The sequence below is a fragment of the Lygodium microphyllum genome, chromosome 3 (assembly GCF_053477565.2).
Source record: "Lygodium microphyllum isolate KBCC chromosome 3, Lygodium_microphyllum_v1.1.10, whole genome shotgun sequence".
NCBI classification, from domain to species: Eukaryota; Viridiplantae; Streptophyta; class Polypodiopsida; order Schizaeales; family Lygodiaceae; genus Lygodium; species Lygodium microphyllum.
In genome coordinates this window covers 70,367,668-70,386,508 of record NC_141137.1, presented here as the reverse complement: position 1 = coordinate 70,386,508, position 18,841 = coordinate 70,367,668, and the positions used below count along the sequence as shown (strand labels likewise).

Here is an 18,841-nt window from a genome sequence, read left to right as displayed (position 1 = left end):
TTGATTTTGACCATTGTGATCATTGTATTTTTGGTAAGCATGCCCAAACACGATGTATGCGAGATACGAGGGCTGTCTCTAGGGAGCAAGAAATATTTTATCACATTTGTTGATGATGCCACACGCAAAGTATGGGTTTATCCGATCTATCATAAAGATAAGGCATTGGATAAGTTTAAAATTTTCCAGGCACTTGCTAAAAATATGACCAGCAAGACATTGAAGTGTCTTCGCTCTGACAATGGTGGGAAATATGTATCCAAAGCCTTTCAGGCCTTTTGTGACAACAAAGGGATAAAGAGGGAGTTCACTATCCCTTATTATCCACCCCAAAACAGTGTCATAGAGCATATGAATAAGACTATTCAGAAAAAGGTCCGTGCCATGCAGTCTCATGCTGCATTACCTCATGGATTTTGAACAGAGGTTGTTATGACAGCTATACACTTGATAAATCAGTCTTTTTTTTATTTTATTTTATTTGCACTTACTAGATATAAAAAAAAGTGCATTATAGTTGGCCATTGATGAGTGGTCACAGGTTATGGTGGACTCACACAGTGGGTTAAAGAAAGCACACACTTCTACTTGTAGAATCCCATTGCATGCCTTTGGCTAGAACTCAAGCGTATCAGAATTAATACCTTAAAGTGTGAGCTAAATCTACCAAAACAAACACTTACAACTTACAATTAGCAAGATGGCATGATCATGAAATGTCCATACAGTATGCATGTATAGGTTAAAAGCTTAAAATGTACATATCTTTGCATAGAAAACTCGTATGAAGATTTCAGCATTACTTTTATAATACACTCATGATGAGCTTTCATATTACACACATTAGAGAGGGATTTCTAAATTTTAGAAGTCTTGAATTCGTCTAAAAATACTAGTCCTTAAAAATAGTTGATAACATTCTAAAAATAGTAAGTTTTGTGTTCTAACAATGCTTACTAAATTTAGTTGTTTCTATTCTTAACAGTACTCAACCCAACAAGGAAAACCATAGAGAAGAGAGAAGTGTTAAGATATTTGTCACATGAGTTTTCAAGTGTCCTACCACTTGTCACGCCTCATGACATGTAACTAAATAGTTGTCTTATGCTACTCTACTTTTCCTTTTTTCACTAGCTCTCCTCTTTCTCCTGTAAATAAGCTCCTTTTTCCTCACTCTATATCAGTTTTCTTGGCTATAAACTCTTATACAACAACTAAAGATAACCTAAAGTTAACACCATCCATCTACATCATCATCCTCCACTCCTATCACAATGGTGAAAACTTTAAATGCCTTGCTTAGCATTTAATTCAGTGCCAATCAAATATACAAATATGATATACACACATGGTGTGCAAGTTAGTTATTTCACAATGACAAATTAAGGTCCCTAAAAAGTCAATGAATGTCAAAGGCAAAAGTTCTAATAAGTTATTCTAGGCAAATACTAGGTGATACCTAATGTCAAATTTTGACATTGAGGATCTTATTAGTCATCAATATCAGTGGTAACATTAGGAACTAGGCATTAATTAATTAATTAATGCAAATTCAATGACTAATAGCTCAAGAATACTTGGATGGCAAATTGACCCAGTCAATTTAATTGTTGGCTAGCATAATTGTTTTTTAAAGTAAAAACTAATCATTAAATTAATTCTTAAAATTAATATTCTAAAATTCAATTTAATTTAACTAAAAATGCATTTAGAAAGCTGCAACTTGGCAAAACGTGCCCATGCAAGTGAGGAAAAGGCTACTAGAGCTTGTTGGAGACTCATTTCAGTATGGTGGAGGTTAGGAGAGGAGGAGAGCGAGTTGCCACTACAATTTTCTAGTCATTAATGATTAGCCTAGCCATCGGAGTTTGTCAAAGAGCTGCCCCCAACCGATCAACAAGCCACTGGAGGCAAGTAGTGACAGCCCCTGTAGGCTGTCTATAGGCTATGACAACAGTTTTGGGACCCATAAGGGCAGATGACTGTATATCGGGCTCTTTTTTACGGTGGGCTGCATTCAATCAATCATTCACGGTAGGGTATCTTTGAATTTCAGCCAATTTTCGTGATGAAACTTTGGAATTTCTCTCTCTCCAACTTTCTCTCTATTCTCTCGGCCATTTCACAACTTTCCTCAAGAGATCTCAATCAAATTCAGTCCAAAGAGGGTGCAATTGAAGAGATTTTGCTATTAAACCATTTACCAACCACCCTGGGAATAGTGCTCAAAAATTGAGACCCAGAACTTGAAACTCAGAAGCCAAAATTTGGAGATTTCAGAGAATCTCAAGAAGCCAGCCAAGCAACTTTAAGTTTGGGATAGAATTTGTCTTCCAAGGAGCTATTGAAGGTCAATCTCCAAGCAAATCAAAGGGCAAATTGTTTTGAAGGCTTGCTAGTTGTTATGGACAATAAGATGTATTGAAGCTTCAGGGAGATCAAGTTATATTACAGTGTGCTTCAGCCTTTAGCAATACAAATTAAAGAAATACCACAAGGGGCCCTAGTTTTGGGACCAATGAGGTGTCCATTAAGATTAAGTGCTAACATTTGCATTTTCAGTTTATATGAATTTTATGCTTGCTGTAATTAGTGTTAAATCAAGTTATTTGCCACCCTATCTAAGAAGGAAGGCTAGTTTCATGATTCCATTACCAAGATACTATCAACTCCCTTGAATTGGGGGGCCCATGGTTAGAAGCATTGCTCTAGTGCTGAAATTGTAATCAACTAAGCATTACAACAAGAATGTCTTCAAATAGTGAGCTCGAATCAAGCAAGGATGATGCCTCTCAATCTGAAAATTTCACAAAATATCAGGAAAATGCAATGTCTGATCTTGAACAAAGCATGTAGCATGGGCATTCAGCAACAAGCTAATAATGTTCATGTAAACCAAAATGTGGGTCCTTCAAGACCTCTTGAAGCTAATGACCAACAAAAGCCAAAGAATTTTGATGACCAATTGAAGGATCAGCTAAGGATAGCAGCTAAAATGTTTGTGCAATTAGCAAAAGATCCTCGCTTTATGGACCTTTTGATCCCCTTAAAAGATGGCAGCAAAGGCGAAAAGAGAAAATCATCTTCTAGAGCTTTAGGACAATAGGATGTACCAAAGAAAGAGCCAATGCAGCAACATGATATTCCAAACGCGAATAATAAGCATAAGTAAATGATGCCAATGGGACAATTGATGCATATGCAAGGCCAACTTAAAAGTGCCAATCCAATGCTTTTTGGAAGAGGCATGCATGCTAATATGGATCACCTAGGGTACTTCGATGGTGGTTTGGTCTTCCAAGCAATGGCTGATCATGCTTCAACCACGGGGATGCAATGACTAAATGTATTTGGTATGCAACTACCTATGCATGGTATACAAGGACCAATGTATCCAAGTACAAGTGAGATATAAAATTCCTGTATATAGTAATGTTGGCATGATGTTTGGAGCACAATGTAGCATGTTTGGCAATGCATATATATAGCCCGGAGTATTAATGTTGTTCATACAAATGATTTGTATAGTGCTGATCATGAGGAAAATGTAGCCAATGTACCCTTTTTAGAAACAATGTGAGAGTTCCAAGGATCTATGTGATCAATGGGACGAAGGCCTAGAACCTAGTGCAAGTGTTAGGGCATGAAGAGTTAGAGGTAAAGTTTTCATGTGTTTCTTGGTAAACTTTTAGTATTGTTTCACCTATGAAAGGATGAAAATGGATGGAGGAGGGTGACCTACTAGATCACCCTCTGTATTGCACTTTAATATGATGTGTTTTAGTCAAAGCCAACTTTGAATCAAGCTCATTCAAGTTCAATAGAGTATAGAAGGTCCATCGTATTGCCTAATGCTCAAGGGAAAGGTTGCATTTCTACTCTCTTAGTGATGCACAGCTCGATTATGAAGTGGATCTTAGATGTACTTGATTTGCATCCAGGGTACTGTATGCTAATAGTATGTTTACCATTGGATCACTATTCAATGTACTAGCCACTATGAGTTGGTATGCAAGTGTGTGGTTTGCTTCTCGGCTCTGAAACTATACATTTGCAAGGTTATTGACATGTATGCAATACATGGAATCCATGGAATGTACATTTGGATGTTATATATATTTTAAAGGCATGTATGGTACACATGGATGATATGCAATTCACATTTGCAGGTCATGTAAGAGAACATGCGGTTTGCATAAGCTGATGTATACTTTACATAAGTATCATGTGATATATCATTGTTTATGCTCAATTTATACACCACTTTGCCTTGGTGGTCAAGACAATGTTGGGTTTTGGTATGTGGATGCATCCCATTCTAACAGTGGTTATGATTCATATGTGTGGATTGTAAGTGGTAAGTGGCTGGAATTTCAGACATGCACAGGGCATGAGCATGGTTAAGCAATAGGTGCACATGTTGTTTGACTAAGTCCCTCTTGGATTCCAATTTTGGGCCAACAAGAGGATGTTACGCTAAAGAAGGTACATTTCAGTTTAAACCTTCACTCATTTTAAATAGCCCCAAACCTCAAAATGCTACAAAGTTTCTATGTCCCATAATCAAACACTTCAACTTTGGTTGGATCCACATCTATAAATAAAGAGCCTTCCCAACCACTTATCCAATCCTGCTTTGAAGATTTTCTCTCCATTAGCTGGCACCCTATTTCCACTGCTGTTCACACCCCTCACAGAGCACATCTCAGGTTGTGGAGTGCGTTTCCAGCCTGTTCCAGCTCAGACACCCTATTGGCAGCAATCAACCATCCTCCACAAACAGTCTTTGAGCTGTTGGACTTCATCTACACCTGCATTTTGCTGTACAGCTGCCGCCCTGTCAGATTGGAGATGACTGCACCTGTTCCTGCCAGCCAGAAGCTGTGTTTTCAGTCTCCTGCTGCCACCCAGCACATCAGCCACCTCCAGTAGCAAAGTTTCCACTCAGCCTGCAGCCTGCGTTTCCAGCCAAGACTCTGTTTCTGTGCAGCTGCCCTGCATTTTCACTCTTAGCAGGCTGCCCTGCTGCCTACCGCTGTTCTGAACAGATTGTCTATTCTGATCTGTGTCTACAGCAGCTGATTACTTTTTAAGGCTGCCTGCTGCGTTCCAGGATCTGTTCAGAATATGACACTCTCTTTAGTTCATCTCTGGCCCGCAATCACACAGTCCAAAGTCATTGTATTAACTTACCATAGTGTGTTTTTATTATTCATTTACATTCTCTTTGAGTTATACTTCATCTTTGAGTTCTACTATTTATTATTGAGTTTTTGTCACACACTTTGTGTTATCTTCTTTGCTCAGGTATTTCTTTACATGCACATACATTCCTCCTTTCTTCTCCTTCAAGATGGACAATGAATCTCTGTTACATCCAGTCTTGATAAGTTTAATGGAGATAATTTTTCAATTTGGTAAACTCGATTCAAGTTCAACTTATGTGAGAAGAAACATGGAGCTTTGTAGAAGGAGATGAGATTTTTTATTGCAACCACTGCAATTGAAGCCAAGAAACTCCCAACTAATATCCAAAGCTAAGCTACTGGGCTCATTGATGGGGCTAAAAAATGATCCAATTTGTTGTTGAAGATACAGCTAGATGTCATTCCAATAGCAACTGTGAATAGCATGCCAAGGCTCTCTTAAAGATCTTACTGAACCACATGACCACAAGTGCAGTAGCAAACACAACAGGATCAAGTGAAGACCTACCAGACATTTAGAGCTGTTATTAAGGTTGCCTCCGGACTTGCCACCAATGACCTGATAGAATTAAGATCTGTCAATGGGACACCATATAACCTTTCCATCGTCAAAACCCCCTTTGTGCTGCAGTGTCTATACACTGTTGGCGCTGTAGCTTGACCTGTGAGTCCTGCAGAATCCAGATATTTCTTAAAAGTTTCAAGATTGACAGCTTCCTTCCGAAAGTCAACTTCCTCCAGCATGGAAGTTCGTATGTCTCCAATGATACCCACCTACATATATTGTGTGTGTAGCATTAGGCAAGTAGCAACATTTGTCACATGTCCAAAGAACCAAGTAAAAATGAGATAGCCTATAATATAAGGACAAAAATCCCATTTAACTGTACTGCAAAAAGGAAAAGGTCAAATATAACAGAGATTATGCTTAACATACAGCTCAGGGAACGTTGCCATGGTCTTGCTTCTGTTATAACATTTACAAATGTGAACAAAATGCAGCTCTGGAATAGTGTGCACACTTACGTGAAGTGTTGAGAGAAAATGACAGACCATAAAGAATGCTTAAGAATGGTAGACAGTTGGAAGGAAGTAGATCATTACAAGGGAAGTACGGCTAATTTGAGGATTTAAAAACTCCAAGATTCGTGCAGCAATATATAGGAAGTTGAGGTCTGCAGTCAATATATCACCTACACCTGGTTTCAAAACCTTAATCACCACTTCTTTTGCACTGCCCCTTAGTCTAGCCCCATGTACCTGCAATCATGCTTTCTGTGAGAATATAGACCATGCACAACAATGCATGATACTAATACATATACTGTGTACATATAGAAAAAAGCTGCAAACACATAAGACCCATCTGTCTATCAGGTCACTTAGGGGAAAAAAATGTACATTAGTCTAGGGATTTCTGGTGAGAAACAGACGTGCAGAGCATAGAATTTCAGCAATCACAGATCAAGCTTCATATAATTGCCATGTCTAACTTTCTAGCTAGACAAAAAGGTCAACCCTCACCATATAATGGGTTTATTTCAGTAATGATATCAACAGTTCTTAAAGTTCAGTTCGGTATGAAGTTTTCACCATGGCCACACAATAAGTAAGAGGAATGATGACGCTTTGTCGATGACTTACATGGTCGTGAGTCTTGGCCTCCACATTGAGTGAGCTATGCATACTTTGAAACACAAGAAATATTTAAGAGCTCTAAAGCTTGCTTTGAATTTTGAGATGCAAAGCCATACACCTTATCTCAATACATGATAGCAAGCATCTAGCTCTATATCCCAAACATCCAACTAACAAAGTCGGCCCCAAAACAAAGATTAAGAAGGGACTTGAATAGATTTCCTATCCTAAGAAGAGCAGCAATAATATGAGAAAGACCATTGGTGCCATTATTGCGATGAGGTCGGTCATACAGGAAACCATGATGTCACACAACAAACTAGTTTGAGGCAACACCAGATGCTTAGACTTCCACAAGTATACCTGTCCCTACCCAAGCTAAGTAGGACCAACTAGTGGTCTTTGAAGCTTAACAAGAAAATCAGAGGGTGTCCATTTACAAGATGTAATTGCATTTACAGTATGAGGATAAGAGCTGGAAGTCCCAAACCACAGCCACCAATCACGAGAAAGAGCTCGACCATTCCCCCTCTGGCCTCCACCATTAGCCTAAAGTCCATTTGGTTCCTCCCCACAATTAGTAGTATTGGATGGTATAATGACATCTCCAATTCACTCAAAAGTGAACCTAATGTACAGCAGCCCAATGATGACTTGGTTTAGTAACACTTTCCTTCAACACCTGTAACAACAAACCAGGGGCCAACTAGCAGATATGGAGGTGCATTTGCAACTTCAGTGTAGTTCAAAGATGGACCTTATTGGCAGCAGACAAGGTTATGTAGCATCAGGAGCTCATAGCTAAAGTTGAAGGCCACTGTTGAGACTCTTAAGTAACAAGAGTATGGTTATGGTTTTTCGAGGAAAGTTTTTTTTTCTGCATTCCCTAGTGTGGTTTCCATCAGGAAAATCTTCTTGCTTTGGAGTCTCTTATTTCTGTGGTAGAGCTTGATGCTTCCAAGCATTCCTCATCTTCCAAGACAAAGGGTGGCCTTGTAAGTTGTCAAGGGACGTGACCATGGTTGGGAAAGGGGGGCCCTTGTTGTCAAGGGTCATGGTCATTGGACTCATGACCATGGTTGGCAAACATGAACAGAACAGTACGATACAGGTGGTCAATCAACATAGTGCTGGAGGCAAGCCTTCATCTTCCTCTCTTTTATGTTGAGAATGTCATTAATGTGATACAAAGGACATTGGACAAACGAGTGCCCTCATAAGTATGAGGATGAGACAGCTGCATCAAGGGCCTAGTGTACAAAGTCCAAGGCAAGAGGTTGAGGCTGAATACCACAGTGATAAGAGGTTATGCATATCATGTGTCTCATTTCATTGATATTCATGAAATTGCTTCAAAATTTGAATGACACTGTAGATGTTTCTCACAGTTCAGAGTCCTACCCACAGCAAGATTACAGTCGCTGACAATGAGCACATTGAATTGTGAGAAAAAGGCACTATTTCTGTTGAGTATAGACAGATTGGTCAAGTATATTGAGAATTTTTTGTACCCAAAGAAGCCATCAAGCACAAGCATAGACCACACTTTCCCAAGAGACTAGCCACCGCTCACGGATTTTGTTCACATTGAATGTTTCATCATTTGCATGGATTTGCATGGGCCAGAGAAGCATCTTGTTTCTTTCATGTTCTGTTCACTGGCATGCTTTGGTTGAGGCAAACAGGTGAAGAAGGTGAGAAGTCATAATGAAGCTGAGTTTTGCAGTAAAATGATTATGAGTTTTGCTGAGCATTTGCAACAATTCTGGACTCCCTCCACCCCCTCAGCAGTAACAGAGCAGAAGGACCATATGATGTTGAGCTGGCCAAGGCCACATTGCATGCTCACAACCTAGGCTACCAATTAAGCATAAAGGCAGTGACTACCATTTAACAGCACTCCTACATCAGTCTTGGATGCTCAAAGGAGGCATGTTCGAGCACTAGACCCTTCAATCAAAGCTGCAAAAGTGACCAACTAAGGACCAATGCTATGATCATGTGCCAGCTTAGAAGAGGAGAAACTTGGACCCCAATACTACCTAGTGGAAGGACCATACAATGTTGAGATGGCCAAGGCACATTGCATGCTCACAACCTAGGCTATCAATTCTAGATAAACGCAATGGCTACCATTTAACAGCACTCCTACATCAGTCTTGGATGCACAAAGAGGCATAGTCAAGCACTAGATTCTTCAACCAAAGCTTAAAAAGTGACCAACCAATGCTATGATCATGCACCAGCTTAGTGTGAAGATATGCTAGGGTTTGCACTGAGGAAACACAACATGTGTGACCAAGACTGAAAAACAAAGACTCCAACAAAGACAAGTAAAACTCAAACCCTATGCAAAAGGCAAAACGCAAAACACAAAACTCAAACACAGAGAGAAGAAACTCTGAAGTGAATGAATGCTGTAAATGAATGTAAGAGTGTACAGAATGCCCAAGGGCAGAGCAATGCAACGTCGGAGAGTGACATCCACCAAAGATGGATCCCAAGTACAGTGACCACTAGTCGCAATGTGGAAAACACCAAATGCCGATCACTAGAGTGTCACAAAACAAAGGCAACAATAGGAGAGCTGTTTGTTGATGTAGATGACCTGCTGGATAGCAAAAACGTAGGTACTACAACAATTACTTGGTGAGAGAGATGGCAGCAACCTATCGCCTGGCACCAAATGCTGAAAACGCAAGCTGAGCAAGTGCTATAATGACCTAATAGATGGAGACCTCCAAAAAGTACGGCTATTGCTAAAAACAGGCCACCTGGGGCTTGATAGTGATGGGCTGCAATCAGTGATGGCTAGACAGCAGCAGATGGTAGATGGCTGATGGCTGAAATATGCATGATAGAGAAACCTGCATCGAAGGATGAGGTTGAATGGTGGGCAACCTATCTATTTATAGATGTTGAAGGGTGCCCCCAAAAATTAGGGTTTTGGGAGACCGCTGAAACTCTCTCGAACCGCGCACCAAATTTGTATTTTTCATTAATTAAGCGTGTTTTGGGGCTGTTTAAAAATGCTAATCAGCTGTAAAGCGTGTTTTAGCTCGATAATTAGAAGGGGAAGAAATTGGACCCCAAGTCCATGACAAATATCTTGCTCAGTCACAATAGAGACAAAAATCTCCCCCTCGCATCTCAATAAAGACAGCAAAATATGATGGTGAAGATCCTCCTATAGTCAATCTTACCTATAGCATATCAATGCCTTCCTTTAACATCAACCTAGAATCCCAAAGCCCCTGGACATGTATGAGAATACAACTCCCAATGGTTGAGAAATTGTGAAATTCAAGCTTCAGACCAACTCACCCGTGTAATGGCTGCAGTTGGAGCAAAATCAATCTCACTTGTCAAACACAGCAAGTTCACCTAGCCCTTGTTCGATGAAAATGAAGCTTGGATCAGCCTTGCACAGTGGAAAAAGGCCTCCATCAACCTCACCTAGTGAAAGATAATATGTGATGCTAGAAAGGAGTGTATTATCAGAAGTGGAGCAACAATGGAAGCATAAATATGTGCTGAAATAAACTGCTAAACACAAGACAAAAGAAAAGAAAGAAATAACACAATATACATGAGAACTTAGATGTATGCTCGAGAAATGGAATCCATATACCAAGACATGAGACAGCACAGATACAATGTGAGTCACCGACTGTGGAGGCACTAGCACTTGCTCCCTCTCTCCAAGAACTGTCCAGTGATGAATGAATAAATGAATAAGTGGAGGAGGGAGCCAGACAATATATAGGACAAATAAATGCCCAAAATATGACTGGTCGGCCAGTATTAAATGCTGGCCGACTGGCTGCAAATAATGCCCAAACCTCAATAACAATGGCAAATAAAATGCCTAAAATGTCTCTGTGCCCAGCCTGATGTACCACAAGTACAGACTCAACCATGAATTGACTAATCTGCTAACACCCTCTCTCAGATCATGGGTGATCTGATACAACACAATATACAATGATAATGTCCCATCATAGTACATACAACAATGTCCATCATAGTAGAACCATGGATACCCAAGTAGTGGGTGCGCAAGCCACCACCAAGGTGCCTTGGAGAGAACCTGATATCGATGTTGATCATACCAGTTCCTGAAGATAGAGAAGATCATAGCAGCTCTCAATGTCTGTCAACAATGCCTCTGATGTAACATACGTGACTATCCTGTTACCAATGCCGCAGTGCAGAAATGACCATGGATTCCCCTTCTTTCGCCAAACCGCCAAAGTGTCCCCTCATGTGAGCTCCAGACGGAAGCCACCTACTCTCTGTCAATTAACCAGCCCATCATGAACCTGAATGTCAATCCCAGCTCCAGGATTTGTACCTGCCAGACTTTGGTCAATGCGTCAGGGATGTCCCTCTCTGGATCCTATGCATCTATATAGAAATATAGATGAGGCATGGCTGCCCCATCTCACCACCCTCTCACACTCCCTCTCTGACACTAGAGAGTCGTGAGGAATGACCTCATTACCACCACTAGAAAGCAACTGAGAAAGGGGCCACTAAGCCCTTCCCACGAGCCGAAGAAGAACCCTTTTGCACCTGGGACTTCGCCTTGGTCGAAGGAGCTGCGTCAGAATCTGAGGCAGATGATGACTTGTCAGAGGAGTCCGCATCCTGCTTCGTCTTTTGCTCCTTTTTCTTCCCGGAAGCCGCTAACTCTATGCAGTTCTTCCTTAAATGACCTTTCTTGCCACTGTGGTAACACTGGGCCTTCAACTTCTTCATCTTCAAACCCCTCTCTGAAGCTGCAAGAACCTCACCTAAACCTCCATATAGCGTAGCATCAATGGATGTGCATGGAGCAGCCATCTATAGAGAATTGAAAAAAGAAGTAGAGAAAAGAAGTAGAGAAAAGAAGGTATTTGGAGAGGGAACACAGCCAAACCACGAGCACAAACTGCAAAAAGTAAAAGTTCACATATAGTATAACCCAAAATCTGATCAAAATAAGACAAAAGTTGCTGTAAAAAGTCAAGAAAACAATCAGAAACTGCCAAAAACAGCAAAAACGGCTTGCTAATGCAAGCGCCCAGCCAAGAGGAGATGCAAAGACACCAAAACGCAAGCTGAAATAGATGCACAGGCTGTACGGATGCTGACGTCAACAAAAAACGTAGGCAAAATTGGTTGCCTGATTGGAGTAGTAGTTGCCTGATCAGGAAGAGGAAAAACAATCCTGAAATCGGCAAGAAAACACAGCAGAAACACAAATCCTGAAATCTGATACCATGTCAGAAGTGGTGCAGCAGTGGAAGCATAAACATGTGCTGAAATAAACTGCTAAACACAAGACAAAAGAAAAGAAAGAAATAACACAATACAGATGAGAACTCAGATGTATGCTTGGGAAATGGAATCCATATACCAAGACATGAGACAATATAGATACAATGTGAGTCACCAGCTGTGGAGGCACTGGCACCTACTTCCTCTCTCCAAGAACTGTCCAGTGATGAATGAATGAATGAATGAATAAGTGGAGGAGGGAGCCAAACAATATATAGGACAAATAAATGCCCAAAATATGACCGGTCGGCCAGCATTAAAAGCTGCCCAACTGGCTGCAAATAATGCCCAAACCTCAATAAACAATGGCAAATAAAATGCCTAAAATGTCTCTATGCCCAGCCTGCTGTACCACAAGTACAAATTCAACCATGAACTGACTAATCTGCTAACATGTATAATGCCCTCTGATGATTGAAACAGGAGAAGACGAACTCACCCATTCAAAAGGGGGCCTAGGTAGCTTCCCTCTAGCCAAAGGAAGACTAGAGAGGGAGAAATCAAGAAACACGGTACAAGGTTCTCAGATTAATTATGGCAACCTCCTGGTGCTTTAGATAAAAGTTCCCACCATTATGTTCTACTTTCCAGCTTTTCTGTCCTGCATTTCAGATTTTCATGCATTTTCAGCTTCAGTTCAGGGCCTTCAGCGTTCCACAAACTTCTTTTTTGAGAAGACAAGGCTCAAAAGATGTCACATTTGTAAAATGATTGTAAATCCAGGATCTGGGACGAAGGCACTCCCATCTCAATCATAATCTTTGAGTTGTAGAAATGTGGAAAAATGAGCTTGTTGGGATCTAGCCAAAAACCTAACCTACAAACAAATTTTGTGAGAAATAAGGTTAAACACTTGAGTGAACACTCACTATGATGAAAACCTAGATAGACCAACTTAGCCATACAATCAGGTTTATGCTTCATTTTCATAACTAGGGATTTTGCCCACTCATCACTAGAACTCTGATCTTGAACAAGTAAGAAAAAACCTAGGCAATGTCCACATCTCAAAGGTAGCATGTCAAAAAGTCAAGCACATCTCAAATGAATGCACACTCATTTCAACACCTCATTGAATGTTATTCAGTGCAGATCAGACCCAAGTGCCATTCAGTACAGATCCACACCTTCAAAGGATGTGGGAATCAATTACAGAGTGACTGTCACCATTGGCAAGAGCTCATACATCTTTTCCTGAAGACGGGAGAAGTCTTGCCTAACCTTTGCAATCCACTCAACTGCTTATTTGGGCTGCCCATCATCTTGATTGGTCATGGTATCTCGTGACACATTCTTTAGTATATGTCGTGCTCATGGACACGTACACGTGCACAATCCTGTATCCAGTTGCAACATGTCCAAGTGGCTATCAGTCCCACTTGGACATGTCCAAGCGAGTATCAGTCCCACTAGTACATGCCCATGATCCATCACAACCAAGTGGCAAGGTCACCAGAGATAATGGAGACAGGCCTAAAGATCGGTAGGACAACCCTCCAGTGGAGAAGACACAAGCAACATTGCCCAAGAGCTTTGCCAGGTCTCCAAAGTTGACCACCTCTGCGTAGAAGATAATCTTATTGCTGTAATGCCTCTACTGTTGCTCAAGGGCCCCTAGCACAATCACAAAGGTGATGGCCCATTCTTGAAGCTGAAACTCTCACATCTATCACACCATAATGTCCACCGATAGTTTTGGTGTTCGGTGTGTTATTCCTTTCTTTCTGCTCAAACAAACTCTGCCTCTGATATCAAATCTGACACTTAAAACCATCTTAATACCAAAATTGGCACTGCAAATTGTGGAACTGATCTACATGAAAAATATCAAAGTATAACAGCAAGTACCAACAAAAGCCTGATAACCTCAGGCACTCTCTAGGTACCAGGATTTCTATACTATCTACTGTTCCTACCTACAGAGGCTGAGAACTGAATCATAAGGCCTAATCTGTGCTAGAATGCAAAAGAGGCTAGCACATAAACTGATGATCTGATGTAAAACTGGCTCCAAAGCCCAGAACTCACCAACTGTTCACAAGGCCATTAACCTCTCAGAAATAGGCCACTGGCCAACCTGTTGATGTGGCACTTGTTGGTAGTTGACCAGGTGCTATGCTGGTCACCATATATCTCGATCAGCCTGCTCATAAATGGGGGTGATAATTAATTGACCTACTTGTGTTCTCATCAATGGTATGATGCTGTCTCCTCCAACATTGTCCTGCATCAATTACTGTTGTATACACATGTTTGGATACTGCTTGCTACTCTAGAGGAGTTGAGCCTACTGCTTTGGCACATGCTCGTTCATATGACATATTAAAATGTGAGGCATTTCTCACCTTGTCAACTTAAAACTAGTGTCTGCATAGTCCTTATTTACATTCCCTCTTGACTCTCTCTCCACGAGTCAATGGCACTACCTAAGCATTTCCACACTCCATCACCTTATTACAGGAAATTAGAGCTGTCGATACTTTAATTTGGAGAAAAGTGGATGAGATTATGCCTGGGCGATAGAAGCTGAAGCAATTGGTACTGGATCCACAAATTCATAGACTTCTTCCAGCGGACGACCCAGGTCCTCTGTAATAATTTTCCTTATCTGCTCAAAAGGTACAGGTGGTGTTTGGTCCAAGCACTTTTGAAACTCATTCACATACTCAGCTGGAAATAATGAAGGTGTCGAAGCGATAAACTGTCCATCCAGGAAACAAGAAAAACTCTAATGAGGGAATTGAATGTAGTTGCACACGCCACTGTGAAGCACAAAAATGAACAGGAAAATTAACGCAAATTAAAACACCATATGTCCTAGCCCATTAGCACAGCCTACAAGGAAATACTAACTAGTAAAATAATCCTGAATAAAGCAAACTGACCATGTCCAAGATTCACCTGACCTAACTTTATGTATGTTGCACCAAGTCTTTCAAATAAACGGCGGAGTTGGGATGGGCCAGGCATACCAATCTGAATCCCAGAATCCATAGCTCCTGATTTTTGAAGGCTCTGCAGATTTTTGAATGGTCCAATCTCAAAAAAACTAAGTCCAGAATCAATAAACGTGATTATCATGATGTAATAGTCACATCAGTGAATATGCTTGATACGCATTACTGTAACATTAAAATCATGCCAGTTTGGTAACTGTGAAATCGTGTGAATACCCTCATCTGTTCGACAATCCAATCTCCACCAACATTGACCACAGCTTCAACCCCTTGGATAAAACGAACTGCACCTCTGGGTCCAGTGTCAATTGTTGTGCGGATAACATCCTCGACAAGCTCTGAAAACTTCTTGAGCCTCTCTGCGTGCGGAGTAAAAACACATGCTCGACTAGACTTACTAGAATATGCACAATGAGCATGCAAAACTTGGAAATTTTTTCAGCTTACCTTCTCTATAGTTGACATTAAATGATTGAGAAGAAGTTGTGGAAGTTGATGCCGATCGAGCCCTCACAAAAATAAAGCTGTTGATTCGTTTTACTCGCACCCTCTGAAGTTCAAAAACAACCAAGGTTTCTCCATATAATCCATATAAAATGGCATGTTGATAAGCATGACTCTAACAATGGTGCAGTTGAACAATACTAGACTGCAGGTATAGACAACAAGGAATGTCACCAAAGATGAGATCGTATCAGAATGACCCTGACAATGGACAATTCTCCAAAAGCTATACTGGTTCGCTTGCTTCGGCCTATCCTTCTAAACCTCGTCTTCTTTAAACAGAAGGCGTGCGTATGGCAAGACAAATCAATTGCAACCAGCAAAACAGAGAGACGGGAGCTTACAGGGTTGGACAGCGAGAAGCCAAGGCGTGCCAGTCGATGGAAGGCAATCGGAGGATGCGTAAAGGCTGATGAAGTATTGACAGCCATGAGCTCGTTTGAGTGTCTGGAGAGCGAGCGAGCGACAAAGCGATAGGGGCAAGTTGCGAATAGCTTGAAACATGAAACGAAAAATGTACATCACAGGAGTCTGCGTGTCCAATTGTATCCTTGTGATTGGATGAAATGACTGCAACGAGAAAACTGACCCCGTCAAAGGGCCTGCTGGCTCCTTTGTGTTATTTTGCTTTGACGTTTGATCTAGCAAAATTCAACATTAACCTAGTTACCCTAGCATTCAATGGTTTATCGCATAAACAAAACAGCATCAAAACCTATGGCTAGAGTAGGGGAAAAGCACAACCTATGAGCATCAGTCATCGAATGATCTTTAAGGCTACTAGCTTACTATCCATGACTACCAACTAGGCTCCCACAAGGTTGTATCCCATGCAACATTCCAAAGCCCGTAAACATGCTCAAGAAGAAGAAGATGTTGATTATGTTGAATCTTGCCATAAGAAGAGCTCCAAAAGTGCTAATTACATGGAGATGGACTTTTTGTCTTTTGCCAAGCATGGAGATATTGTTATGTCGAACATTGAGAAAGCACTACAACTTGATCTATAATGGGTTAGTGAAAAGAGAACTTTGGCAACCAAGAGCAAGGCAAAGATCCAAAAAGCGTTAGTTTCCTTTTCATTGTAGTGCATTAGGGAGAGGTATTTTGATTTCTCTATTGTTGGTTTATTTTTATTCTTTAAGGAAAAGGTACCCAGGGAAGAAGAGCTCATGAGGTGGCTCCTCCAAAACCTACCAAGCAAGAATAGTGCTTAGGCAACATAGATTTAAGGGTAAGGGCTTATATTTTTCTCTTGATGGCTCTCAACAAGAAAAAGATTCGATTGTTGCCTTAGATGTGGGCTTTAAAGGAAACTTTATTTATGCTTTACCATGGTCTCTTCATTTTTCCCTTGATTATAAACTCGTGCATGAGTACTTAGTGTGGATTTCCATCCCATGATTGCCTAACTGGATGGATAGGAAGATTGATGTAGTGCATGAATAGTTGCACCAAGTGCATCCTTGTGCCCTCCAATGGCATTCTTCGGGCTCCAAAAAGAGCATTCATTCTTTATTATAGGAGAGTGGAAACTCCTAGCTTTCGTGAAGCTTTCGAAAATGAATTTGAGATAGTGGTTGAGGTCAAGTTTTCCCATTTCCCCAATTCTTGCTACGTATGAAATCAATATGGCCATTTTGCTTATGATTGCCCATGGAAATCAAAAGTTGTAAATAAACCTATGGCCAAATCCAAAGCAAAGCAGAGGAAGAGCTCAAAAAGTAGTGGCCTAAACCTAAATGTGACATGGTTCCAAAGACTCTCATGGCTAAAAGGAAGCCACTCCACCTTTGGCTGGCAATAATAGTAGAAATATTCCAAACAAGGGGAATCAAAAGGAGGCACCTAGCCTTCTCTCAACAAAGGCAAGGAGTTGCAAGAGAAACAATAAGAGGACACTAAAGTCAAAAGTGTTAAAGATAAAGCCAATATTCCCTCAAGAAGCTTACAAGGTAACCAATGGTCAACTACAACATCTATCCTTTATTTGGATTATGAGCTAGACGAGTTTTTGGATCCAAATTATGATTACATCCATGGATAAGCTATCAATGAAAGCTTCTTGAAATGTAAGAGGGCTTTCCTCTAACAAAAGGGAAGTTGTTTAAAATTACCTCCTTCAATGGAGGAAGTTAGATATTATTGTTTTGCAAGAGGTCAATTTAGCAATGGATGATTTGCAAAGCTTAGTATTTCCGAACTACTCTTTTTCAATTTCTATTTCCAACAAGGTAAGAGGTAGTTCCATGCTTTTCTTACAATGGACATGTGTGGTTGCCTCAATCATGGTTGATCAAGGTGAGATAATAATGGTTTCTATATATAGCTCTTTGATCTCTAATAATAGGGAAAATTTTGGGATTTTTACTTTCATGTGGTTTGAGAGAAAGACAAATAGATCAGTGAGCAAAAGAGATGTATTGGCTTTGTGAGAGGTAGCCATTGTCAAATCGGGCAAAGTGCTCGAAATAATATGTGTTCTATTAAATTCACCTTCAAGCTTGCAAAAGCTCTGACATTTTGGTTCCATTGTTGGGACACAATGGAATCACTTGTGATGATATGCATTCTCTTTATCATATGTTGGAATAGAGGCTTGACTCCGAAATGGAATAAGAGCTTGTTCTTTGAAAATGGATTAGGAGTAGCTCTAAAACGGGTACATATAGGTTAGAATGGGTATCAATAGGAGAGATTCAATGATTTTTTGTTAACAAATTTTGGGTTGAAGTAGATTAGCGAGTTAGCATAACCTTAGGAACAAACCATATACACTTTTTATTTTGAAAATCTAAAATTTGGTCTCTATTTTACACCTCTTGGGAAGGTTGAAGGGCTTGCTTGCAAACTCTAATCAAGGTTGATAAGGAGCTACATGTGACAATCATCAAGGTCTCTTAGACATCAACACCTTGAGCTCACCATACTTTGACCTTCAAAAATCTCCTTGACATTGTGTCTCAAATCCATAGTCACCCACTCACTCAATTGAGCTCAAGATACAAGAGGAGCGATCATTGTGTGTGAACTTGCGCATTGTTACTCAAGCCCAAGTGACAAAAAGGATCCCTCAATATGTCCATAAATTGAGGACATGCCTATTGTCTTTCAAGTCATTGTATGGGCCTTTCTTAACAAGGAGGTGCCTTACTAACCATGGGGGAACCTCATCCTATCCTGAGAGTCACAAAGGAGAGGAATTCATCCTAT

At 40.5% G+C, this 18,841-nt stretch overlaps 1 protein-coding gene across 1 annotated transcript in view; it reads right to left on the bottom strand.

Moving 5' to 3' along the window:
* LOC148038475 (Protein kinase superfamily protein) overlaps nt 1-16,202 on the bottom strand; it is a 37,158-nt gene extending 20,956 nt beyond the window's left edge. The window contains exons 1-7 of the mRNA XM_087672480.1: nt 15,973-16,202; nt 15,572-15,674; nt 15,341-15,483; nt 15,069-15,182; nt 14,680-14,868; nt 6,312-6,467; nt 5,716-5,981 (exon numbers count right to left, since the gene is read on the bottom strand). Of these exons, the coding sequence (XP_087528606.1) occupies nt 5,716-5,981; nt 6,312-6,467; nt 14,680-14,868; nt 15,069-15,182; nt 15,341-15,483; nt 15,572-15,674; nt 15,973-16,059 (1,058 nt within the window). The 5' untranslated portion in view covers nt 16,060-16,202. The remainder of the gene's footprint in view (nt 1-5,715; nt 5,982-6,311; nt 6,468-14,679; nt 14,869-15,068; nt 15,183-15,340; nt 15,484-15,571; nt 15,675-15,972) is intronic.
* Between the last annotated feature and the right edge of the window lie 2,639 nt (nt 16,203-18,841).